Source organism: Tamandua tetradactyla, chromosome 2, assembly GCF_023851605.1.
Source record: "Tamandua tetradactyla isolate mTamTet1 chromosome 2, mTamTet1.pri, whole genome shotgun sequence".
Taxonomy (NCBI): Eukaryota; Metazoa; Chordata; class Mammalia; order Pilosa; family Myrmecophagidae; genus Tamandua; species Tamandua tetradactyla.
Window position 1 is genome coordinate 216,182,996 of NC_135328.1, and position 25,547 is coordinate 216,208,542.

At 53.1% G+C, this 25,547-nt stretch overlaps 1 protein-coding gene and 1 pseudogene across 4 annotated transcripts in view; one reads left to right on the forward strand and one right to left on the reverse strand.

The window, feature by feature from the left end:
* Window positions 1-3,524: 3,524 nt before the first annotated feature.
* The window catches only part of H6PD (hexose-6-phosphate dehydrogenase/glucose 1-dehydrogenase), a 35,372-nt gene continuing 13,349 nt past the window's right edge, over window positions 3,525-25,547 (reverse strand). For 3 of the 4 annotated variants that reach the window (XM_077151399.1, XM_077151400.1, XM_077151401.1), the window contains exons 5-6: window positions 16,691-16,960; window positions 3,526-15,049 (exon numbers count right to left, since the gene is read on the reverse strand). In XM_077151399.1, coding sequence (XP_077007514.1) covers window positions 13,686-15,049; window positions 16,691-16,960 — 1,634 coding nt within the window. In that variant the 3' untranslated portion in view covers window positions 3,526-13,685. Of the gene's footprint in view, window positions 15,050-16,690; window positions 16,961-25,547 lie in introns of all 4 variants that reach the window. The other variant, XM_077151402.1, reaches the window with a different exon arrangement.
* LOC143655183 (ras-related protein R-Ras2 pseudogene) lies at window positions 19,690-21,959 on the forward strand (annotated as a pseudogene).

Sequence of the window (25,547 nt, forward strand, 5' to 3'; positions counted from 1 at the left end):
AAGAGGAAAATGTTCTTTATCCACCAGCTCCACGTAGAAAAATTCCAGGGCAGGCATGTGAGTCCAGGTTGCATGAAAACAGACGGCACCCACAAACTGGGATGACTTGAAGAGGATTCAGAAAAGGCCTCTTTACAAGAGTATGGCCACTGGGCAGGGAACCCACGGGCTGATACTTCCCTGAGGCTGCTGACCCATGGGGGGCCCGCTTTCACTCCTGGGCCTGAAGTACCAGGGAGGAGGGAAGGTACTGGAACCCTAAAGGATGGAGCTAGGCACAGGGAAGAGGGCTGCCTGCGTGGGAATAGGACCTTCTTTCTGGACATGGCCGGCCCGAGGTCACTCACCCTTTACCTTCTTCTCACCCTGTTGATCGGCCCTCTCCTCCTAGTGGCTGAATCCAATGGGAGTGACAATGCTGCCTAGCTTCCTGGAGCACAGACCAGGGTGAATAAGGGAGGAGGGAGGAGCTGGCAGGTCCATAGAAGACGTAGCAGAAGGCCCAAGTGGCCCTCTTCCTCCCCATCTCTCCTTGGACCTCACTGTTGGCCAGGAGATTAGTCTCCCATGGGCCTGGCCTTAGGAAACTGCCCCCTTGGAGAAGGGGTGGGAGCTGTAATCAGAGGAGGACAGGGGTGCTGAGAAGATCATTGCAAAGGCGCTACACCTTTCCCAGTCCCCTGCAAACCATAAGCTCCAGAGGCTCAGAGATCATGGGGGAGTCCTTCTTTCTCTCTGGAGTTCAGTGTGGATAAGTGTTTGCTGAATGAATGATGTGTGGCAAAGTCTTGTGTACTGGGCACACCTGGCACAGGTGTATTCAGTCACTTCCCTGGGGCAATGAACACGTTTCTAGAACCAACTGTCCAGGAGCACAGGCGCTGAAGCATGGCCTCTCCAGACGGCAAGGGAACCATGCCTCCCTACCCCCACCTACTTCCCTGAGCACAGTGCACCAACCTGCACCCACCCCCAGGCCTTCCTGCAGCCCCTGCCGGGCGGGACCGAGCCAGGGGAGCAGGCATCTCCCAGGGAGCTGCCGAGGAGGCTCTGGGGGTCTGCCGGGGGCACAGGCATCCCTGGAGCTGAGCACCTTGGTAGGAAGACTGTGGTGGAGACGGAACTGGGAGAAAGGGGTCCTTTTGTGGAAACTCCGGCCAATCTCTTGAAAGAGTCACAGGAGAGTCCCAGCTCAGGAAACCCCACCAAGGAGCTGCCCCTGGGGTGGGGGTGGGCAGGGTGACTGTGTCAGGCAGGACGTGGAGAACTGGCTCTAGGAGGGGACACTGGGGCTGGATGCTCGCCCAGGTCCTCTAGTCACCTGGAACCCTTGCTCCCTGCAGTGGGGTCTGCACCCAGCTCAAAGGGGGCCCACGGGCGTCCAGGCCAGCTTGGAATGAGGTCTGCGTTCAAGAAATGGGCCATGGGACCCTCCCCCTACCTCCAGCCCCCACTCCCCAGCCCCGCTCCTCCACACGGCTTCTTGGGACTTTGTGAGAACCCCCCACCCAGCACAACATGTCAGGAATCAAAGTGCAACTAAGAAGGGGCAGCTGGGAGGCCTTGGAAGATTCGAGGCACTCCCGGGTGCTGGAGCGGCGGGCTCCAGGGAGCCGAGACCAGCCTTGGAGCCCACGCTTCCGTCCGAGCGCCCCAGCGCCTGTCGGGCCGGCTCCCCTCCCGTCCACACGCCTCTGACCTCGGCCCTCAAGCAGGGTGGCCCACCCCACAGACTGCCTGCAAAACTTCAACCGTAAACACGCCCCTCAACTTGGATTTCCTGAGGGAGTACTTGCTTCTGAAATAAGTTCAGGATTAGAAAAACTTTTGGGTGGATGCTCCATACTCTGAGCACAGAAGAACAACTGCTAAAAAGGTTGTTCCTACTACCGGCCCGCCCCTGCCTGTTCCAGCAGGAGGCGTTTAATGGAACAGGCCGATGCTCTCCCCTGTGCTTTCACGCCCGGGGCGTGGGGCTGTGTCTGGGTCTTCCGCTTTGGGGAGCAGCTGCCCCAGGGTGGGCAGCCCTCACCCCGACCCAGTGACTGACGCAGAGACTGGCCCGGCCAGAATCTCCATCAAAGGCAGCTTACGGGCAGAAGCAGGACCAGGAAAAAGGACAGGGTATTTGCCTCTAAGCTGCCTTGGTGCTTTTGTTTGCAAAAACGTTGATACAAAGATCTCCGCTTTTTGGGGGGGTGGGGGGATGGGGGGCTGATGCTGACCGGGCTTCCCCTGGCGGTGCCACTAGAGCAGGCCCTGGCGGGCCGAGTCATGTGCCCCCAGGATGTCTCGGGCAGAGCCACGGAGCCTGTGCCCTCTCCAGAACACGGAGACGCTGCGAGCCGGTCCTGCCTGCAGCCACGTCCCCTCGCAGGAGAAGCTGTCTGCAGGAGGGAAGAACGAGACCATACAAAAGGAGGGTTGCCAGATAAAATGCAGGATGCCCAGTTAAACTGAATTTCAGGTACAGAACAAGTAAGTTTTACAGTATAAGTATGTCCCAGGCAACATCTGGGATATACTTATCCTAACAAAAGTTATTTGTTGTTTATTTGAAATTCAAACTTAACTGGATATCCTGTCTATTTGCTAAATCTGGCCACCCTAATGCAAGGAAGTTTCTGGAAATGCTGCTCGTGCTCCATGCTGAAGCTGCTTCCACCTCTGGAATTTCAAGGAAAGGAGCCAGGACATTTTCTGTTACTATTTTTATTTTAATGTAGTTTTCATGGGTTTCTGTCACTTGCAACCCAGAGTCCTGGTTGATGGCCAAAGTTCAGGAACAAATTAATAGGTGGCATGTGGAAGTCCAGGGGCTTGGAAACCCAAAGTGAGGGCAGGGGCTCAAGGACTCCTGGAGGGAGGGTATCTGGCCCTACTGCCTGGCCCCCAGCCCAGCGCCGCCTCCTCCTGCCTCCTTTCCAGGCCTGAGGCCCACTTGGACCCTCCGGCCCTCTCCCCTGCCCTGGCACTCTCCCGGGCCTCCTCCTACGCTGGACACATCGCGGCTTCTAAACTCTCCTTAGCTGTTGTGCTTCTAATTATGATCATACCGCATTGGTTTTCTGATTACAAAGTAATTCACGTTTACTGGGTCATTTTAAACCTTCTATTCCCATCATTTTAAAAGAATCAAGAAGTTTTGTTCACGCTCCAAGGACCTCTCGTTGCAGTCTTCTCTCCACCAGCCAGATGTTCAAAATGCTCTAAATGCTCAGCCCCAAGGCACTGGAAGCTCATTAGGGTGTTGTCACTCTCCAAGCCATGATACAAGCTGTGAAACTGTCACAGGAAGACAATATGGGGCCATGGAAAACGTTCATGAGAAAATATAAATAAACTGAAGCCAAATACAAAACTGGGTGTCAACAGAAACTGCTAATAAGTAAACTGCTAATAAAATAAAGCTTCCAAGGACGGGGCAGGGGTGGGGGGAACTGCTGAACATGGCAGGGTAATTTCTCCTTCATTTTTTTTGCTTTTGTTTTTGGTTTTTTTGCACGGGCAGGCACCGGGAATCGAACCCAGATCTCCGGCATCATCTTGGTTTTTATGTGCTATTAATTTATTTGGTTATTTTATTTTTCTTATAAACATTTTTTATTGTGAAATATAACATATATACAAAAAAGTAATAAATTTCAAAGTACCTTGTAACAAGTAGTTATGGAACAGTTCTCAGAGTTTGGTATGGGTTACAGTTTTACAATTTTAGGTTTTTCCTTCTAGCTACTTCAAGACACTCAACGAAATATCATTATAATGTCAGCAGTCATACTCTTCAGGAAATCCTACCTTCTCTGTTGTAGCTCCTCTTTCTCCTTTGATCCTTCTCCCAATCTTTAGGGATCTTTGGGTTATGCCCATTCTAACTTTTTCATGTTGGAAAGGGGTGTTGATAATAATAGGATGTGGGATAGAATTAGCTAATGTTCTTGGAGAGGCTGGCCCCTCTGGGTTTCAGGACTTATCTGGCCTAGGAACCCATCTGGACATTGAAGTTTTCTGGAAAATAATCTTAGTACATGCAACTTTTGTAGAATCTCAGATAGAGCCCTAGGTATTCTTTAGGGTTAATAGGAATGGTTTTGGTTGGGGTTTGGCAAACCATGGTAAATAGCAATATCCAGCTAAAGCTTGCATAAAAGTAGCCTCCAGAATAGCCTCCAGACTCTGTTTGAACTCTCTTAGCCACTGATACCTTAATTTTTACATTTCTTTTCCCCCTTTTGGTCAGGATGGCATTGTTGATCCCACAGTGCCAGGGCCAACCTCATCCCTGGGAGTCATGTCCCAAATTGCCAGGGAGACTTTCACCCCTGGACGTCATGTCCCACATAGCAGGGAGGGCAATGATTTTTTTTGTAGAGTTGGGCTTAGAGAGAGAGCGAGGCCACACCTGAGCAACAAAAGATGATCTCTGGAAGTAACTCTTGGGCATTACTACAGGTAAGCTTAGCTTTTCCATTACGGAAATGTTTCATGAGGACCAGCCTCAAGATCAAGGGCTTGGCCTATTGACTTGGGAAACCATAATGCTTGAGACAGTATCAGGGGTTTCTCCACGGTAAAGCTTAATAGTTCCATATTTTTTCTCCCATCCCTCAAGGGGCTTTGCCAATATTTTTTTTTTTAATCATTCCATTCACATATAAAATCAGTAATTCACAATATCATCACATAGTTGTATATTCATCATCATGATCATTTCTGAGAACATTTGCATCAATTCAGAAAAAGAAATAAAAAGAAAACACAAAATTTCATACATACCGTATCCCTTACCCCCATTCATTGACCACTAGTATTTCAATATACTAAATTCATTTTAACATTTGTTCCTCCTACTATTTATTTTTAATTCATATGTTATGTTTTACTCATCTGCCAAAAAGGGAGATATAAGGAGCATCAGACACACAAGATTTTCATAATCACACAGTCACACTGCAAAAGCTATATCATTATACAATCATCTTCAAGAAATATGGCTACTGGAACACAGCTCTACATTTTCAGGCAGTTCCCTCCAGCCTCTCCATTACTCCTTAACTAAAAAGGTGATACCTATTTAATGTGTAAGAATAACCTCCGGGATAACCTCTCAACTCTGTTTGGAAACTCTCAGCCATTGAAACTTGATTTTGTCTCATTTCTCTCTTCCCCCTTTTGGTCGAGAAGGTTTTCTCAATCCCTTGATGCTGAGTCCCAGCTCATTCTAGGATTTCTGTCCCACGTTGCTAGGAAGGTCCATACCCCTTGGAGTCATGTCCCATGTAAAGAAGGGGAGGGCAGTGAGTTTACTTGTCATGTTCACTGAGAGAGAGGCCACATCTGAGCAATAAAAGAGGTTCTCTGGGGGTGACTCATTTTAAGTAAGCTTAGCCTATCCTTTGTGGGGTTAAGTTTCATATGAACAAACCCCAAGATTGGGGGCTCAGCCTATTGCTTTGGTTGTTCCCACTGCTTGTGAGAGTGTTAAGAATTCTACATTTGGGGAAGTTGAATTCTCCCCCTTTCTCACCATTCCCCCAAGGGGACTTTGCAAATATGCCAATACTTTTAAATTAACTACCCAACATACTCTGGGATGTATCCAGGTATTACCTTAGCTATATAGAATCACAAGCCCTCATTCCCTCCCATGTCCTCCTTATTCTGATTCATCTCAGTCCTGACCCAATCAGCTTCATCCTTATCTCTAAATTAAGCCTGATCTCTTTTTCAGTTTCTTTAACAATTGCTGCATGCAGCAATGCTGACTTTCAGGGCTATGAAACTCAACTCTGAGTCTAAGGCACCCAAAGTTCCAGGAAGATATCAGGTTATACATTATGGTGTATTTATACATACATAGAAATCCAGAGTGGAGAAAGTTACCTTTTACAACCAGCCTTCTCTCTTGTTTGGAAATGAGAAGGGGCCAAACCTCAGCTTTGCGGCCCCTATAACTAAAATTATAATATAAGAAGGATAAACAAAGAGGAAAGAAAACCAGCAGCCCAAGCATAGAAACGAGAACCAACAAGGAAGAAAGGATTAAGGACTTTGGACAATGACAAGATAAAAATAACTCATAACCTGCAAGACTCCAGCGTTGGGAGGCTGTTGCGTGGGAAGCTCTGGGGGAGTCAGTGTCTCCACCTGCCAAAGTCAAGAGAGCCCATGGCCTAGTTTGCTCATTGCCAGGATGCAATGTACCAGAAATGGAATGGCTTTTAAAAAGGGAATTTAATAAGTTGCAAGTTAACAGTTTCAAAGCTGTGGAAATATCCAAATTAAAGCAAGTCTATAGAAATGTCCAATGTAAGGCATCCAGGGAAAGATACCTTGGTTCAAGAAGGCTGATGAAGTTCAGGGTTTCTCTCTCAAGTGAGAAGGCACATGGTGAACACAGTCAGGGTTCCTCTCCCACCTGGAAGGGCACATGGCGAACACGGCGTCATCTGCTAGCTTTCTCTCCTGGCTTCCTGTTTTATGAAGCTCCCTGGGAGACGTTTTCCTTCTTCATTTCCAAAGCTCACTGGCTGGTGGACTCTCTGCTTCTCGTGGCTGTTTTGTTCTGCTCTCTCAGAATCTCCCACATTCTCCCAAATGTTTCCTCTTTTATAGGATTCCAGTAAACTAATCAAGACCCACCGGAATGGGTGGAGTCACATCTTAATCAAGTTTAATACCCACTCTTGATTGAGTCACATCTCCCGGGAGATGATCTAATTAAGGTTTCAAACATACAATACTGAATAGGCCTTAGAAGAAATGGCTGCCTTTACAAAATGGGATTAGGATTAAAACATGGCTTTTCTAGGGGTAAAATACATCCTTTCAAACTGGTACAGCCCCAAATCAAAATTGAAACATGGAGTTAAAACACATGTTAAAAACCATACAGACTCCAGCCTCTTTATGCTTTTATACATTTCTAACTTTAAAGAGATCTTTTTGAAAATGCTATTTATTGCATGACAAAATATTTATTTGGAAAATAGCAGTTCCCTGAGTTTCAAGTAAAATTATCAATGTGTTACAAAAATTAAAAATAGCATCAAGAGAAGGATCCTGGTTTTATAAATTTATAAATTTCTATCCCTTCTCTTTGTATGTGCCTAATATTACTGTGGCTTATTTCTGGGAGATGGGACTTTACATTCATTTGTTCACTTTTCCGCACTGTTTCAATTCATTTATAGTGAACATGCATCATTTGTACTTAGTCTTGATCCTCAGGTAAGCAGATGAACAGGTGAGTGGGCACCTGGGGGTGGGGATGGAGGGGTGCAGAAGGCAGCCACAGCCACATGGCCCTTCTGTGGGGAGCAGGGCCAGCAGGCAGACACACTGCAGGGCTCGAGCACTGGGCTCCAGGAGCTGCAGAAGGCCGGCTTGAGCCAGCTGTTCCTGAACTCGTCTCCTCTGAGGACTCCTTGTAATTCTGCCGCTCATTCCCTCTTGCCCTTCCAGCTGCCCTGGCTTCTGAAACTTTTGTCCTATCAGGTAAATGGTGCAAATTAAGCAATAAGAAAACAGCCAGACTTATTCAGCACTCGGCCAGCTGGTGTCACCACGCGGAGCTGGCGAAGCCCTGGCCCCACCCTGGGCCTGCACCGCGGACTCTGTGGCCAGTTTCTATTGCGCTTTCTGGAACACTTAGCAAAGCCCCTGGTGCGATATCAGTTAGGTTTTCCTATTACACGTTACAGCCCCACTTTAACTAGCTGAAGCAAGAAAAGGACTCAATTAGCGCCTGTTAAGTGAAAACTCCGTGCCCACCCACCCCCACCTTCAGGCAGGCCGGGTCCGGGTCCTAGGGGACGTCTCAGAACTGCTGGTCTTGGGCTCTGGTCGCTCCCTGGGCAGCCCCCCGCTGCAAACCCTGAGGGTGAAGGCCCGGAGAAGGAGGCACCCGGCCCCCCTCCCAGGCCCGCCCCTGAGCCGCAGGCTGCAGCCATGGGCATGTGCTGCCCAAACCGGCCACCACCCTTGCAGTCACAACCCCCACAATACAAGGACATGGTGGCTTCTCAACGAAAATCGAGGTGCGTTCTCCAAGGGGGGGAAAGGTTGCGGGGAGGGGAGGCAAACATCAAATGCCCCCACCCGCCCCCAGTGCTGCCTTCGGGACGCCTGTCTCCTCCCCGTGTGTTCCCAGGCTGGGGGACAGGACTGCACGTGCTCCTCTGCCAGCCCGCGGCTTCCCCCACTCCCCTCACCTCTGCAGCCGCCCCTGCCGGGCTCACCTCTCTGGGATGGGCCCTGTCACCACTCCTGTCCTCCCTGCTGTTGGTGACCACCAGCAGCTCTCCGGCTCCTGAACAGACCTCGGGCCCCTGGACCCTCCCCAGACCTCAACCTCCCGGGAGTATGACACAGGGGAGGCGGGAAGCAGGCCGGGGGCAGAGAGGAAACAAACGGCGGCACCGGCCATGCTGCTGCGGCCAGCACCTCCTCCCCAACAGACAGACGCCCTCGAGCCCAGGCCCGGCCCCAGCTTAAGGGCTTCCACGGCCCCTGTCCCCTGCAGTGGGGCAGACAGTTCCTCTAGGAGGGGCTTCCCTCTCCCTCTTCTCCTTGCCCCACAGAAGCCCGGATGCCGAGCTGTAGGATGTGTTGACGCGACTCAGACGGCAACATGTCGGGAAGCCAGGGGCTGCCCGCACCCACGCAGGCCTCCTGTGGGAGCGGCCCGTGAAGGATGGCACCCATGTAAACTTTTCCAGCCGCAAACATCAGCCATCTCAAGTCATCGCACCGCAGCAGAGGCTGCTCCCTGGCTCCCAGGGCTGGCTCTTTCAAACACACCGACAGAGTGGAGGAGGGTGCAAGGGCCGCAACCCAGGAAAACGGATGCCACCGGGCTCTGCTCAGCCAGCGGTCTGCTCTCCGACCCTCATGCACCTCGGAAGGTTTTATAACTGACACCTGTGGGGGACCCTAAGAACCCAAACTGACAAACGTATGCAACGTCTGTTTAGAATTCAACTCTCAAGGCCAGCCCCCAGCCAGTTAGACAGACTGGACAGATGTCAGCAAACGGTAGTGTGCGTCCCCCCTGCCCCCCCACCTCAGAGAGACAGGAAAGATGCAGAGGCTTCCCTTCAAACACCTGAGAGCAGGGTGAGAGGTTTCAGCCAAGAGCATCCCTGGTAATAAAAGAATAGGCCAAGACCTAATTCATCAAATGTTTCTGCATGGGACACACGCAAGCGCATGCCCCACGGCCCGCTTTGCCAACAGATGTTCTCCAAAAAGTTGGCTGGAGAGGACAGTTCATCAAAGGGACCATCTGCCCCAAGGGTTGCCACACGTTCAGAAAACACCTTTGGCTCCCTGTCCTGTGCTGACAGCTGCAGCAGCAGGTTTGCACCTTGCCTGGCAGTGAGCACAGGGCCTTGGGGTCCTGTCTCCCAGTCCACCTCGCGCCTGGGGCCCGGGGGCGTCTGGGGGAGAGAGGCTGGTGTGCTTCCCGGGGCCCATCTGCTCTCGGATAGCTTCCAAGAACATGCGCTGATGTGGGTTCCCCTGTGATTTCCGTGAAGACATGTTCTGGAAGGAAGAGGCCGGGAGATGGGGGTGGGGGGGTCCTCCTGAGCGGAAGGGGCATCAGCCACTGCCAGGTGGGAGCGGGTGGGAGTGGGCCCAGCACCCTCAGCACCCTCGGGGGCACTGGGCAGGAGACAGAGCAGGCAGGGCCGCAGCAGGGGAGGTTGCGTTTCTAGGAGGTGGGGCCAGCCCATTTTAGTGACTGTAACCCAAGGGCTCCATGCCTCCCAGGGCCGAGCTGGACCCACCCAGATGGTCTTATGCCCTCATCTGTCCAGGTGATCTCTTGGAGGACCTCCCTCCTCCCTCCTGCAGGGTCCCTAGGTGATTAGTGCCTCATCAGGTGCCGCCCCCAGGCTGCAGCCTCTCCTGGGAGGGGAGGCCGAGGCTGAGCAAGTGTGCAGCAAGGGTGCAGCAAGTACTCCGGACGGGCAGCCCCTGAAAAGACAGCGGGTTTTCAGCTCAGCAGGGCCAGGGCAGGGGGTGAATGGCCCCGAGCACACCCCACAGGCTGGCAGCGTTCGGAGGCAGCAGCCCCTCGCCCTTGGCTCTACTGACCTTCCCCGGGACTCATTAGTTCTCTGACCCCAGACACTGCCAGGCAGCTTTTCTACCCCCGGATGGGAGTCTGCAAGGACCACGTGTGCTTTAGACAAAATTAAAGCTGTTCCAAGGAGGCTGCTTGAGGAAGGCTGCCTATGTTTTCAGGAGCAAAAATATTTTTTCTGCAAAACTAAATGTAGGAAATAATCTCTTCAGGTTCTACTGAAGCTTTGCTTTTCAGCATAATTGCTAAAGCTTACCCTTTCCTTCACCTGTCATTCCATTCCAAAGTTGTCCTGGGGGTTGTCTCTGAGGGAGAAACCCATGTGAAGGGAAAGGAAACTGGAATTTGGGCTTGAAAGCATGCGAAGGGAAATCCTGAGCGCTGCCGGGTTTGTGGGAGCTTAGCTGTGCTAACGTGGGGCCTGGGAGTGGGCAGAAAGCACTGGCCGTCTGCAGGATCACAGAAAGCTGAGGGAACATCAGCAAGATGAGACTATTTTAACTTGAGGTTAGCAGAAAAACTTGCCCCCAGATTCAAAATCTGAATCTACCTTACAACCACCTGGAAAGTTCCTCAATTCTTTCTCCCCAACAAATGGCAATCGTGTTTGCTCTAGAGATGCAGATTTGTTGGCGAAACCTCAGGAGGGAGGGGCCACCATTTACGGGTGGGATCAGTGCTGCTGTCAGGGCACCTGGGCTGGGGCAGCCGCCCCTGCACCGAGACCTTGGGGCTCCCTGGGAAGGAAGGGGCTCCCCAGGGCAGCCAGGGGCACGGCTCTGGAATCCTAAACCTGGGTTCCCAGCTCGGCTGCCCCACTGGCCGCCGTCCATCACTAGACAGCGGGTCCTCAGCCTGAGCTGCAGTTTCCAAATCTTCCTATGTGAGGACCCAGCCCGAAGGGTCAGGGCTGTCAGAGGATTAAACAGGCACGCTCCAGGCTTCCGGCCAGCGCGTCTCCCCACCCCTCTCCTCCCCTCCTTCGGGTGGACCACTGGGTCCAGGGGCTGAAGTTGCTGCCGGGGTTCCCCCAACGGCCTGAGCCGGCAGCCTGGGTGGGGGTGAGCCCCACGCAGGGAGCTGCCAGGAGAAGGAGCCCAGGGCCCAGCCCAGTGCACCCCCAAGGCGTGAGGTGGGGGTGGGGCACAGGCCCCCCTCGGAGTCTCCCCATCTGGGTAGAAAGTCCGATCAGGACAGTATTTTCAAACTATGTTTCAACTCAATTTAGGGGGTTGCAAGCACCTGATGTTAAAAGATAAACAGAAAATGGAGGGATTCCCGGTTCTGAGGGTGAGAATGCCTTCCTGACGCACATGACAGGCTGTGAAGGTCCACGAGCCACGCAAAGAGCGCTTCCTGCCGCAGATCATGGTCCACAGAGCTTGAAGCCAGCAGCCGGGGGTGGGGGGGCGAGGACCCCTCCCCCAGCGCGGGGCGGGGAAGGAAGGGGGAGCGAGTGGCGTGACCAGGCCTCTGGGTGGGGCCTTTCCAACGTGCTTTCGGGGATGCCCTTGATTCTGGGAGGGAGCCAGTGGCGTTTTCACCTCCACCCGGAGGACCCTTCGCACGCCCTTCCAGATAAAAGGGAGCGTTCTGAGGCAAGTCACATTTCTGGGTAACAACTGCCTCACTCTTCTGCAGAGGAGGTGACATCAGGAGCCCACTTGCCCTTTGGCCGGGAGCGAGGCCTATGCCCGCGAAGGCCCTTTCTCTAGTGGTTCAGTCGCAGGGTCACGATCCCGAAAAGACAGGTGGGGCAGGGCTGCCAAGGGTCGGCAAGACCATATGGAAAAGCAAAGAAATGCACCTCCCGGGCCCGCCGCACAGGGGGCCCGCCTCGCCAGGCGCCTCGAAGCAGCGTGGAGCACGGGCGCCCCCGCGTGGCCGCGGCCGCAACCGCCCGTGCGCTCTGGGAAACCCCGCCCAGCCCCTGCGCCCCCCACCCCCGATGCGAAAGAAAACGCACCTCCCGGGGCGCCATGGTCAGCCCTCCAGGTGGTGATGTTCTCTTCGGACCGGGCCGTTGGAGCCCAAAGGAAAGCAGAAATTAACAAGAGTGCCTTTCACAAACGAGCCCCAGGCTCTCCAACCCCCTCGAAGCACATATCTCAAAGGAAAGCCAGAATCCTTTTAAATCCGTACCCTTGAAGACAGGTGTAAACAATCGAAAGTAGAGCACTAGACTGTGATGTTCCTACTCATGAAATGAAAGCCCTCTTAAAAAATCCTGCAGGACATCCAGACTAGGTATCTGCCTTGCTATAGGGAACGTGCAACTATAGGGAAAGTCACAGCAAAATCTTACTTCTCTATAGTCAGACCTTGGGGACATAACTATGTGGGAAGTTGAAATGAAAATTAAATGCATCCTGAGAGGTTTTGTTTTAAAGAATTTCAGAGATCCCTTGGAGGTTTCAGAAAAACAGGCATTACTGGCCCTGGCTTCTCAAGAGCAGAACGCCCAGCCTTTTCATCTCTCAGAGCCTTAAGCAGTGTGCCCGTGGTGAAGTGAGAGTGGCAGCAGGGGCCAGCAGACAGGAAGTGGGAGGCTCAGCTGCGGCAAGAGGCAGGAAGAGAGCTGGCTGCAGCCTGTCCCTGCTCCACCACCACCATCGGCCATGGCCTGAGCACCAGCACCTGTGAGCCGCAGCCGCCCCCTCCAGGAAGGCTCCTGTCCTGCCAGATCAGAGCAGCATGGGTGGCCCAGCATCCCTGGGCATCATGTCCCCTCCCCACGCTGAGCTGTCACCACCAGGGAAGGGCTCACCTGGATCCTTCCTGGTAAAAGGAGAGAGGCTGCTGAGAGTGGAAACACCCACCAGGGATTCCCCTGAGATGTAAGTGACCCTTTTAAATTCAGGGTCCCTGGAATGGACTGATCATCTGCACCGAGTGTGTTCATGGAGTCTGGCCAGCGAAAGGAGTGAGGGTGGGGCGTGGGGTCCTCCTTGAGGGAGCTGGGGGGACCAGACCCCTCTCCACCCACACAAAGCAAGCAGCCTTAAGATTTCTGGAACCTTTGCAACTTCCCAGCATTTGCTGCCAATACCATAATGGCTCTTTGTCTCTCTGAACGAGCAATAGCAAACTCTGTAAATGGCGGGTAGGCGGACTGTTTCTGAAGGACACAAAGAAAAGGGGGGGTGGGTGGGAAGACCTACCCCATAGTCAGGGTTGAGGAGGAGCCCAAGGAGGAAAGGAGAGAAGGCTGGGCGTGCAGAGGCCCAGGAAGACAGGGGCGGTGGAGGAAGCAGAGGTTGGCCCTTCTCGAGGTCTCTGAATAGTTCCCGGCATCCGGCTTTGCACCGGGCTCCACATCTGTGGAGGCCTTCGCCCTCCTCTCTCCCTATCCCTGCTCTTCTTTCCCAGACAGCCCATTTCGTCCCAGTCTCTGAGTCTTCCCAACACAACAAGACGGGGACTGACGGTCAAAGAGGTTGAGATAGGGCCACGTCCTTCCCTCTTCGGGGGCTTGACGCCAGGCATCAGATTCCAAGGGACCAGCTGGGGCACGTGGAGCAGGCGGGGGGACGAGGAGGGGAAGGGAGGGGACAGGTGTAAGGAGCACAGGGGCGAGCCAAAGGCAAAGGCACTTTCACCCCAGGAAGGCCTCGTAGTCCATGTACCAGACCAGCTGGCCGGAGCTGGGCAGGACGCCTGAGATGGGCCATTTCCTGGGCTCACGGCCCACGCGGCTGACCAGCAGGGTGATCTCCCGCTTCATCTTGCCCATGACCAGGACGGCCACCCTCTTGGCACGGTTGATGAGAGGCAGGCTGAGGCTCATGCGGTCATGGGGCTGGGAGGGGCTCCTGGTCATCACCACCAGCTGCTCGCCGTCCAGGCCAGCAGGCGACTGGGGGAAGAGCGAGGCCGTGTGTCCGTCTATACCCATGCCCAGCACCACCAGGTCGAAGCTGCTGTTGGTCACGAGGGCTGAGATCTCGGCGGCGTAGAGCTGGGCGCCCTGGTCCTCCTCAGCACAGAGCCGCCGGCGCAGCTGCACGGGCATGGGGTGGACATTGTAGTGGGGCACCCGGACGCGTGGCAGCAGATGTACCTGCAGGCCCTGAAAGTTGGACTCGGGGTCTGAGAGCGGGACGCAGCGCTCGTCCACCAGCCACAGGTGCGTGTGGGCCCAGGGGAAGCTGTAGTGGCCGTGGGCGAGCTGCTGGAACAGGGCGATGGGGCTCGAGCCCCCTGAGAGTGCCAGGTGGAACTCGCCGGAGCGCTGCACTGCCCGCACGGCAGAGGCCTCGATGTCGCTGGCCAGCTTAGAGATCAGCTCATCGGGCCAGGCCGAGATCAGCGGGCTGTCCCGGTACTTGGACCTGAAAACCTGGAAGTCACTGGGCATGGGGGCAGAGCCTGGCCCGGGCACCAGCTGCTCCGGCTGCTGCTGGGAGAAGGACAACTGGCCGCCACTGAACTCAAAGTCCAGCAGATGCCCATTCTCAGCTCCTCCCGGGTAGACGCGTGGGGCCTCGTGGGCCAGGCTGTCCAGCAAGGGGGTCCAGAAGAGCCAGGAGGCCAGCAGGTTCTCCGTGGTGATGAAGGAATCCTTCCGGTGGTGGAAGAGGTGAGAAATGAGGATGGAGTAGGCGTCCAGCTCCTTCACAGGGCGGTAGGCGTAGAAGTCGGAGAGGGGACGGCCAAAAAGGCGGAGCCCGGGCTGGCCCTGCAGCTCCTGCCAGCTCTCAGAGGGCAGAGAGGGGCTGAAGAGGTTCCTGCTGACCAGCACGGCAGGGCTGCCCAGGGCCCCGTGGCCGATGTAGAAGATCACCTGCCGAGGCAGGCACTGGCTGCGGCTGGCCGCCCAGTGCGTCTCGCTCTGAACGCAGTGCGCCTGGTTCCTGAACAAGACCCGCACGTAGCCCACTCGCTCGTCCAAGGCCTTGCCGGACAGAAGGATGAACGGGACGCCTTCCCAGCGCGGGTTGTCGATATAAACGAGGACGCCTGGGTGGCAGGGGAACAGCACAGGTGACACTCCAGCACAGAGAATGGGCTTATCCCACCTTTCTCTTCCTGCCAGCCCTGCTGCCCTCTGAGCCCCTCCCGGGGGCTCCCCACTGCCTTCTGATCTGCCTTGCTACACTCACCCCTTCCATTCTCTCTCCTCCCAGCCTCGGGGCCTGCACGGTGCTTTGCCATCTGCCTCCCTTGAGAAACCCCTTAAAGTCGGTCCCCAGAGAAGGGGGGCTGGGCTGAGTCTCCCACCTCGAGACTCTAAAAGGGGACGTCTCACTGTGCCGGCAGTGGGGGGCAGGCCCTGACTCTGGGTGCTTCCCAACTCCTGTGCCTGAAGCAAAGGCAGGTGAAGGGGTGGAGGAGGGGCACGTTCAGGGGGTCTGCAGGGGGAGGGAGCGACATGCGGGGCGAGCCAGAGTCTGAAGGCCCTGGGCCTATGGTGCCCACCTGGCGTTCCCACGCACCACCTCTTCGCGACCTGGGGCTTCGCCAGTCCTCGTCTATGCGACGGGGACAGTGACGCACCTTCTCGTGGCCGCGTGTGCAGGTTAAATGGGATGATGTGCATACAGAGCCCGGCACATGGCTAGTGCACGTGAATAGCTGTCGCTCTTGGTGGGGGGTTATTAGCAGGAGCTGAACCTCAGCAACTGCCCGAGATGGGCTCTCGTGAGCACCTGCCCAACCAGCCTGGGTCTTGCCCACGGGACGTGTCTCTGGCTGGAGCTGAGCAGAAAGTCTCACCACGTGGTCCGCAAATAGGGGCTTTGAGCCATGGGGCATCAGCCCCGAGCCCTGGAGAGGGAGTGGGGGCTGGAGATCGAGTTCACCCACGTGAGCAGACTGGTCAGTTATGCCCATGGTAAAACCCCCACAGCAGCTCTGGACAGCAAAGCTCGGGTGGGCTCCCGGGTTGGCAGTACTCTGTGCGCACACTGCCAGACACCGGTCCGGGGGACAACGCTTCCCCTGGACAACAGATGGTTCATGTTTGGGACCCACCCCAACCTTGCCCTGCATCTCTTCCCTCAGCTGGTTCCTTTTCATTTGGACCTTTCCCTGGAATAAACGTGACCGTGACCCTGCGTAGAATAGGCGTCGGTGAGTCCTGCTACTCTTTCCAGTGAACTGGCCAACCTGAAGGTGTTTGGGGACCCCCACCCCATCCATGCCGTGGGTGTCAGAAATGAGGGTTGTCTTGTGAGGACCCTCCCTCTCCCTCCAGATTTGGACCCTGAGTGTTTGGGCAGACGTGGCAGTCTGGAGGATCTGCCCTTACCCTTGGGGTCTGGCTGATTTCAGGCACAGTCTCATCTGCGAGGTCAGACATAAGCTCCCCGAGGGCAGGATTCGTGCCTGAGCCGGCAGGGCGAGCCCTCGGAAGGCATCTGTGGACTTGGCCTAACTTGGCCATAAGGCTGTCCTTTGCCCAGTGGTGGCCACCGAGTGAGCTGGCCCTTTAAGCAGTCAGCCAGAGACTGCAGGGGAATTGCACATTTGCCAGCAACCACGCTTGTGAAAGTCCCCACCTATTGTCCTTTCCGACCCAAACCAAAAGGCTTCCGGGTTTGGAAAGCGGCTTTCGGCAGGGCAGGCGACCCGGCTGCCAGGCCCGGCCCCAGGGCCCACCTGCGAAGGTTGGCGTCAGGCTCTGGAAGCTCCCGGGCTTCTGCAGCTCCCGGCGCACCTGCTCGCCGTAGGCCTGGTACTGGCCCACCACGGCGCTGGTCCTCTGCAGGACCCGCAGAGCCTGGAAAGTCTGCAGCTTGTGTTGCAGCACAGCCTCCACGCTGCTGACCTGGCGGGGCAGCTCCATGGCCACCAGGGTGAGGATCTCCGTCAGGTGGTTCTGCAGGACGTCGCGAATGACGCCGTACTCCTCGTAGAAGCTTGTGCGGCCTGGGCAGGAGGCGGGGAGAGAGGAGGGAAAGAGTGGCCAGGGGGTCTGATGTTCCCGGCAGTGCCAAGACCTCCACCCCGCACTGCGTGGCCTAACTCCTTCATTCCCAGTCCAAAGCGCCTATTAAAGACCTCAGCAGAGAAGAGGCACCTGCAAGCCGCCTCCCTTCACGAGGACCCTTCTAAGAGGTGTCAAACTCAGGCGCCTCCAGCAATCTGCCTGGGAAGGCTCTGGGCCAGCCAGGATCAGACGGCTCGTGCAGGTATCCGGCTGGCCTTTTGCGCGGCCCCCTCCTTGGTGTGGGCCACCCGGCAGGAGGCTGCAGGGTCATGGTTACGATTTGGGCTTTGGCGTCTGCCTGCCATTTACTACTGTGTGATCCTGGACAAGTTCCTGGACCTCTGAGTCTCTGTTTCTGCATCTTGCCATTAAATGGGGCTAAAAGTGCCACTCTACTGCCAAATGCCCACACAGGCCTGGTACTCTCAGCTTACGCTGAAAAGGAAGAGAGGAAGGGCAGGAGGGAGAAAGTAAGTAACTAACGAATACATAATAAATAGAGCTTATGACAGAGTGTAACTGGGGGGCAGTGGGGAGCAACTTTATATAGACTAATCTGGGAAGTCCCCTCTGAGACCTGAAAGATGGGGAACGTCAGCTCTGCACAGAACCAGCAGAGAGTATTTCGGATGAAATGTACTTTAAGTGCAAGATACCTGCAGCACAAAGTCCCCTTGGGGGAATGGTGAGAAAGGGAAAATTCAACTTCCCCAAGTGCAGAATTCTTGACATTCTCACAAGCAGTAGGGACAGCCAAAGCAATAGGCTGAGCCCCCAATCTTGGGATTTTTTCATATGAAACTTAACCCCACAAAGGATAGGCTAAGCCTACTTATACTTAGGCCTAAGAGTCACCCCCAAGAGAACCTCTTTTGTTGCTCAGATGTGGCCTCTCTCTCCAGCCAACACAGCAAGCAAACTCACTGCCTTCCCCCTCTCTACGTAGGACATGACTCCCAGCGGTGTGGACCTTCCTGGCAACGTGGGACAGAAATCCTAAAATGAGCTGGGACTCAGCATCAAGGGATTGAGAAAACCTTCTCGACCCAAAAGGGGGAAGAGCAAAATGAGACAAAATAAAGTGTCAATGGCTGAGTGATTCCAAACAGAGTTGAGAGGTTATCCTGGAGGTTTTTTCTTACACATTAAATAGATACCACTTTTTAGTTAAGGTGTAATGGAGAGGCTGGAGGGAACTGCCTGAAAATGTAGAGCTGTGTTCCAGCAGCCATGTTTCTTGAAGATGATTGAATAATGATATAGCTTTCACAGTGTGACTGTGTGATTGTGAAAACCTTGTGTCTGATGCTTCTTTTATCTACCTTATGGATAGACGAGTAAAACATATGGATGAAAAATAAATAAATAATAGGGGGAACAAATGCTAAAATAAATTTAGTAGATTGAAATGCTAGTGATCAATGAAAGGGAGGGGTAAGGGGTATGGTAGGCATGATTTTTTTTTTCTCTTTTCATTTCTTTTTCTGAATTGATGCAAATATTCTAAGAAATGATCAGGATGATGAATAAACAACTATGTGATAAAAAAAAATTTTTTTAAAGATCCTGCAACAGGAAAGACCTTAGCATGCTAGGGGGGCTCAATGAAGGTGAGTGAGAGGAAGAGGAGGGGACTGAGGCTGGAGAGGGGTACGGTCTTGCAGACCAGGTAAGGAGGCTGGAGTTTATTCTAAGTTCCAGGGGGAAGCCAGGGAGGGTCTGTGTAGGAAAGGCCCATATTTGGGATCCACCCCTGGCCTGCTGGGAGAGCAAGTATCTAGAAGCAAGGAAACCAAGGAAAAGGCTATGCAGTTGCCCAGAGGAGAGACTGGGGCTTTGGACTCAGGTGGTGCTAAAGGAGATGGAGTGGGTGAAGAGCCACAGTGTATTCTGGAGACAGAACTGGGTGCACCTGCTGAGGGGGAGGGGTAAGCATGAGAAATGGAGGAACCTGAGAGAGCTCCTACAATTCTGGCCTAAGCAGCAGGATGGGCGGTGATGCCGTCTACAGAGACAGAAGACAGGGAGAAGAACATTTGGTGGGGGGAAAGTGTGGCTTCTGTTTTAGGGGAGTTTCAGCTCTAGACACCCAGGTGGAGACGTCAAGTTGGCAGATTTTAAATTGTGTAACAATAAAAAGTTTAACAAAAAAAAAAAGAAATGAAGTTCTGATACACGTGACCAAGTGGATGAGGCTAGAAAGCACTGTGCTAAGTGAAAGAAGCCAGTTACAAAGGACCAAACATTGCATGATTTCACGTTTATGAAAGTCCTGAAATAGGCAAATCCGTAGAGACAGAAAGCAGATCCCCAGGGGCTGGGGACGTTGGGGAGAAATGGAGTGGGGGGTGACTGCCAAAGGGTACAAGGTTTCTTTCTGGGGTGATGGATGCACAGCTCTGTGAACAGATAAAAGCCGCTGAGCTATATCCTTTCCATGGGAGAACTGGGTGGTGTGTGGCAGGTGAAGTACATCTCAGTAAAGCTGGTTAAAAAGTTCTTGAGCAAGGAAGTGGAACCCAGAAGGTCAGCTGTCTCCAACCAGTAAGACAAGCTGGCAGGAGACGGGGCTGTCGGTGGGGAGGTCGAGGCAGCCTCTCCCGCGATGGAGGAAGCAACAGGGCCACAGCTGAAGCAGTAACAGGGAAAACACAAGACCTTTTAGTGGATGAACAACAACCAGCTGGGCACCGAGCAACGGTGAGTGGCAGGAGTCTGGCCCGAGGCCAGGCGTCCGGGCTCTGGCCCTGGCTCTGGCAGCTGCTGGCCTGGGGTCCGGGCAGGTGAGGCCACTCGTGCACAGAACACGAACAGCCACGAGCCCCTGCAGGGGTGGGGTGGGGAGGACTGATGCTTTCCCAGACGCTGGGCTCAGGACGGTGCCTGGCACCCGGGAAGCATGGATAAAGGCTGGAAGTGGGTTTATTCTACAGCTATCAGGGAGGGCTGCCAGACATCAACTCAGGGCAACGTTACCATTTGGAAAGAGAGACATGAGAAAAAGTAGCCAGTACTTGATGAGAAAAAATACAATGATGGTTTTACTTCCAAATCTCCTGAGTCGGAAGTGATGAGTTGACATCCATGGAAATTCCTGAGAGGTGGAGGTGGAGGGGCAGGGCCAGCGATAGGCTGGAGGAATCCCAGGGCTCACCTCTAGCATGCCACGTGGTGAAAGCACCGTCATCTCACAACCACCGAGGAAGAAAGGAGCTACGGTTCACTAGGCCACCCCACTGATGGTGAGACACACACAGTTCAGAGGTGTACAAAATGATCAAAGGTGTCTTAGAATAAGTGGATTAGAGTAGATTTAAGAGTGCAACGAGGATAATTAAAGCTTTAAGAATAGACGCATTTTTGATGGGGAGTCTGGAGATGCAGCAGAGTCTTTAAAAGCCCGTCATCTGCTCACTAGTCATTAGTTCAGCAAATCCCTAAGTGACCCTTTTCCTATTTTTATCCTATCTCAGTTTGCGGAGAGAATGCAGCCCCCAGGTTTACTGCCTGCTGTGAAAGAAAGGGCTTCCTTTATTTCTTAATTTCAAGCTTCAGAGGGTGTGCCACAGTTATACAGCCTATAGATTTATGGCTGTCGATTCCACCTTGGCCAGCTCTGTCTTTTCAGAGTTTAAGTGCGGGGACCAGACCACGACCTGCAGAGAACACAAAGCTCAGCGCAAGGACAGGGGGTTGGGGGGCCTCGGTGGAGCCCAGCATGCGGTTTTCTAGCTTCCATGACCTATATTACTGCTGCTATCCTTTCCTGGACTGAAAATGAGGGTTAAAACCCATCCATTTACAAACTAGGGTAGAAAAAGGCACAGCCAAGTGGACAGCTGGAAGAGAGACCTTCACACCTGTCCCCCATTCACTACCAGTCCAGAGCCTGTCCAAGATCGCAGGTCACCAGGCAGGGCAGACCCATCATATGCCCCCGGGACACTGCCCCTCAACACCTCCCGGGAGAGCATCCCGTGGAAGGCAAGAGATGTGCGCACATGCCTGCAAAGGGCCTCTACCAACCTACCAGAAGGGAAGGAAGCAGTCACGCCCAGTGCTGGCCAAGTTGTAGGAATTTATCACATATATACACACACCGCAGTGGCAGATTTTCTGGAAACGTTTTAGTGGGTAGTGGCACTGGTGGCAGCTCTCAGCTGGCACAGAGGAGGCAGGTAGAGGAGCTGCACCCCTTCTGCCCACTGCCGCCCCCTGCCCACGGGGACCCCCTTCCCCACACCTTGGGTGTACACATGGACTGATCCTCCTAGCAGCTCCCGGCACCCGGGACCCCCGCCCAAGACCCCCGTCCGGCTGCGCATCTGCAGCCCTCCGGCCGCACACGTCCTGGGAGCCCGTCCTGGGGTGGGAGACTCAGGCCAGGAAAAGTACCAGCTCATGGTGGTCGGCGGGGCAGTGGGGGCAAGTCAGCACTCCCGAGCTAGTCCATCCCATCCTATTTTGTAATGGGTTATGATCCAACCACTGAAGATGCCTATACAAAGCAGCACGTGATGATGACAGAGCGGCCCGGCTTGATATTCTGGACACAGCAGGACAAGAAGCGTGTGGAGCTATGGCAGGGCAGCACATGAGGTCTGGCAGGCTTCCTGTTGGCCTTTTCAGTCCCAGCTAGAGGCCGTTTCAAGAATAGACTCTCAGAGGAAAGGACCGTGATGAATTCCCGATGGTTTTAATTGGTAACAAAGCAGATCTGGATAAAGACAGGTAACACAGGAAGGACAGCAGTCAGCACAACAACTCAAGGCAAGACACACGGAGGCTGCAGCAGAGCTCAGGATGGCCAGGGACCAAGCACTCCATGCACTTGTCCAGGTGAGAAGGACATTTCAGGAGCAGGAATGCCCTCCTCTACCAGACCCAACACAGAAAGAAAAAGACAGGAAAGACTGCCACTGTGTCGTTTTCTAAAAAGTTCACATCTTAAAAGTTCTAAAAAGTCTCTCCTAAAAGTTCACATCTTGTTGGTACCTTGTTGATACCTTAGACAACCAAGTCTGACAAATGTTCTCCATCTTAGCCATAGACCAAGCAGCTGGCCAATCCCTTCTGTGAAGATAATATATGGTCATTTCAAGATAGATTCAAAGGAAACCCCAATGCTGCTCCTAAGATAACCTTTCTCCTTAAAAATATTTATTTACATACACACATGCATTTTTAAGGGCTTACATTTTAATAGGGATAAACACTTTTTGAGACCAAGTTGTTTGCCAAGCTTCAGTCTTGGGATGTGAAATAATTTTTAATTTCTGGAATCATATTGCTTAGTGTTCCTCTAAATAGAAACTTAGGTTTTCTTCATGTGAGTTTTTGTTCATCTTAAAAAATTTTGATGTCAGCATTAGTTAACCTTAGATACTCTGAACTGAGTCTACAAAAGTGAGACATTTCAGACCTTTACTGATGCTACAGCTTTTGTTTTCCAGTGGCCAAAATACTGAAATGTCTGTTGTATTTATGGATTCAAACCCACTTAGAAGGTCTTTATTATAACTCCAACTCTAGAAAAGAATAGTCTATGTGGCCAGATATTTGGGTTCATTTTGGGCTTAAGCATTTCATTGTTCTTAGTTTTTTAAATTTAACGCTTTTCGCAGCCATATTGAGGACAGAAATAAAGTCTGTCTTCTTTTTCAAGTGTTTCTGGATAAGGGACTAAAAAAAACTATAGCTTTTTTTTTCCCTAACATCTGAGCTTTTTTGTTTGATGTAATATAAAATATGGAATTGATCTTTCCGGGGTGCGAGATGATTAATGCTTTTCCTATACACTGTTTTCTTATCAAACTAGTTAACAAGTATTTTTTATATGTTTGTAAGCAAATATGTTTTCACAGCATAACTTGTGTATATGTAAAGATAAGTATTTAATTCTCACTGTTCACTTTTTTTTCTTTTGCATCGGCAGGCACTGGGAACCAAACCCAGGTCTCTGGCATGGCAGGTGAGAACTCTGCCACTGTGCCACCATTGCACCGCCCTCACAGTTCACTTTTAACTGAAAGAATTTTAAAAAATGGAAGTTACAGGAAGTGTGGCAGAACTTTACTTGCTGTTCTGGTCCCACCTTAGGCCAGTCACAATAAGGCTTCCCAAGAGAAGACAACTTACAGGATGAGAAGCTAAAATCATTTTTTCACTATCGCCTACTCCTCATTGACTGTTATATAAGGGATTACATGTAAAACTTTTAATTGGCAATTAGTGTAACTGTGGATGGCTTCTGATTTTGTTTCTAATTCCATGGATTGTGTTTAAACATTACCAAAGTTACATTTTTCCTGATTTTGAGATACTAAGTGGTATCTGCAGAGCTGTCACTTTATTGAAAGTGTACAACAATCCCACAGAGTTTATACAGCATACCCTTGTATAGTTTCAGGTGCTAGAATTAAAACTGATCTGTTTCACACACAAAAAAAGATGTGCTAACAACTATACAGTAGTTTTACCCTTTGACTTAGTAATTCCACTTCAGAAGTATCCTTAAAGGAAAATTTTTTTTCAAATGCTCCTAAAGAAAAGGTCTGGCATAAGAAAGTGGTGACAGCTGCACAACTTTATGAGCATCTAAAACCCACTGAATTATACACTCTAAAAGGGTGAGGCTTATCTCAGTAGTGATTTATATCTCAATAAGAAATCTCATAAATTATTTAAAATAGCAAAAAGTGGGAAGACCCAAAATGCCTCATATTAGAACAATGTCTATTCTGTGGTGTACACAGAATTGAACAGAAATATAAAGGTAGTAAAAGGTATGCACTAGCTGACTGTTGATACATGGAAATTTAAGTACACACATGGGTGAGTGAGACAGTACTAATGTGAGGTGAATAATGGGCACGAACACGGGTCTCGAAGTCACACATCACACGGGCAGTGAATGGCGGGTCGAGAGACCGACAGCAATGCTTCCTCCTCTCCTGGCAAAGCTTGGAGGAGCACATGACGCCTGTGAGGACTCTCTGCACATCATCTGATCTAGTCCTCACACCGCCCCAGGCAAGAGGTGGCCCTGGAGGTCACAGCCTATAGAGCCGGCCCTGTCCCCCCACATAACTAAAAGCCAGCTGCGATCCCCACCACCTGGGCATTACGAGGAAGGAGGAGGAAGGACTACTTAGGGGGCAGGCTGCTTTGGGCTCACCTTGCAGAAGGACTGGGGGTCAGCCCTGGGGGTCAGCTCCAGTCTCCTCTGGCCACACGGGCCGGCCTGGTCCCAGGTGAGAGGCACCACAGCCCCTGGGGACAGGGCAGCCAGGCCAGCTGGGAAGTACCCTCCCACCCCCCCACCAGAAAAGCCTTCCCGCAGAGGGGAGCTGTGCAGCCGGGAGACGGGTCCTGAGCAGCCGCCGGGTCGGACAGCAGTGGTTAGCAGCTTAGGTTCCAAGGGGCACGGACCTCGGTTCAAACTCCCAGAGGAAGAGGCAGCCCCGCCTGGCCAGCTGAGCCTCACCCAATAATGAAACAGCCTCCTGCTGGCAGGGCCTGACCCAATGGTCACGAGGGCACCCAGACCACCTCCGCATAGGGGCTAAGTGACTTGGCCAAGGTCACCCTTCCACAGCCTGGGCCGGCCAGGGCTCCCAGGGAAGTGCGACTCTCAGAGGAGCACCTCAGGCCAGGCTGAGAAGGGCCAGCTGGCTGAAGGCCTGCTTCTTCCTTTCCTCCCCCATCTCTCTCCTCCTGCCTGGGCAGCTGCCTCCACTCTGCAGCAGACTCCTCAGGGCCAGAGGCTGCGGCAGAAGGAAAAAGCCCGCTCACACCCAGTGGTGGAGGGGAGGGAGCCGGGACGCCTGCCTCCATGTCTGGATATGCAGTGCGTGGGGAGGGGGGACATCCAAGTGACCTTGCAGCTCAGAAGTCCCTTCCCCAGGGCCTGCAGCAGCTCTAGCTGAGCGAGCTCCATTCCCACGCCAGCCTGCAGCCCTCCTGCTCCAGAGCTCAGCCTGGCCATCAGGGCTACCACCAGGTGCTAGGTCATAAGCACCACTCTGGCACAGGAGTCAGCTCAGGCTGCACAGCTGCAGTGGGAAAGAAGAAAGTGCTGAGGGACCCACGGAAATGCCAGGCAAGGGGCAGTGGAGGGGTGAGGGAGGATGACCTGCCATACCCTGTCCTTGGGACCCCAGTCTGAACTTCTGGTTTTCCAATTCTGCCCGGGAAACTTCCCAGCCACATGCAGTCCCACTGTGAGCGACTCACTACTGAGCTTGATAAACGCCAGCAGGAGGGCAGCCTTTTCTCCCCCTGCCTCCCACTCCCAACCCACGGGGCGACAGCAGCCCAGGCCTCCAGGCGCTGGTCAAAGGGCTACTTGCCAAGGGATGGGCTGCAGAGTCCACAACCCAGGACCTCTCTCTCCAGCCTGAATTCTAGTCTGTAAGGAGCCACCTGAGGGACAGGCACCAAAGCAGGGCCCAGAGGGTAGCATGGATAGGTGCTTGAGCCCCCAGGGCTGCAGCAGAGAATGCTCATCCTTTGGCAAGAGGGTAC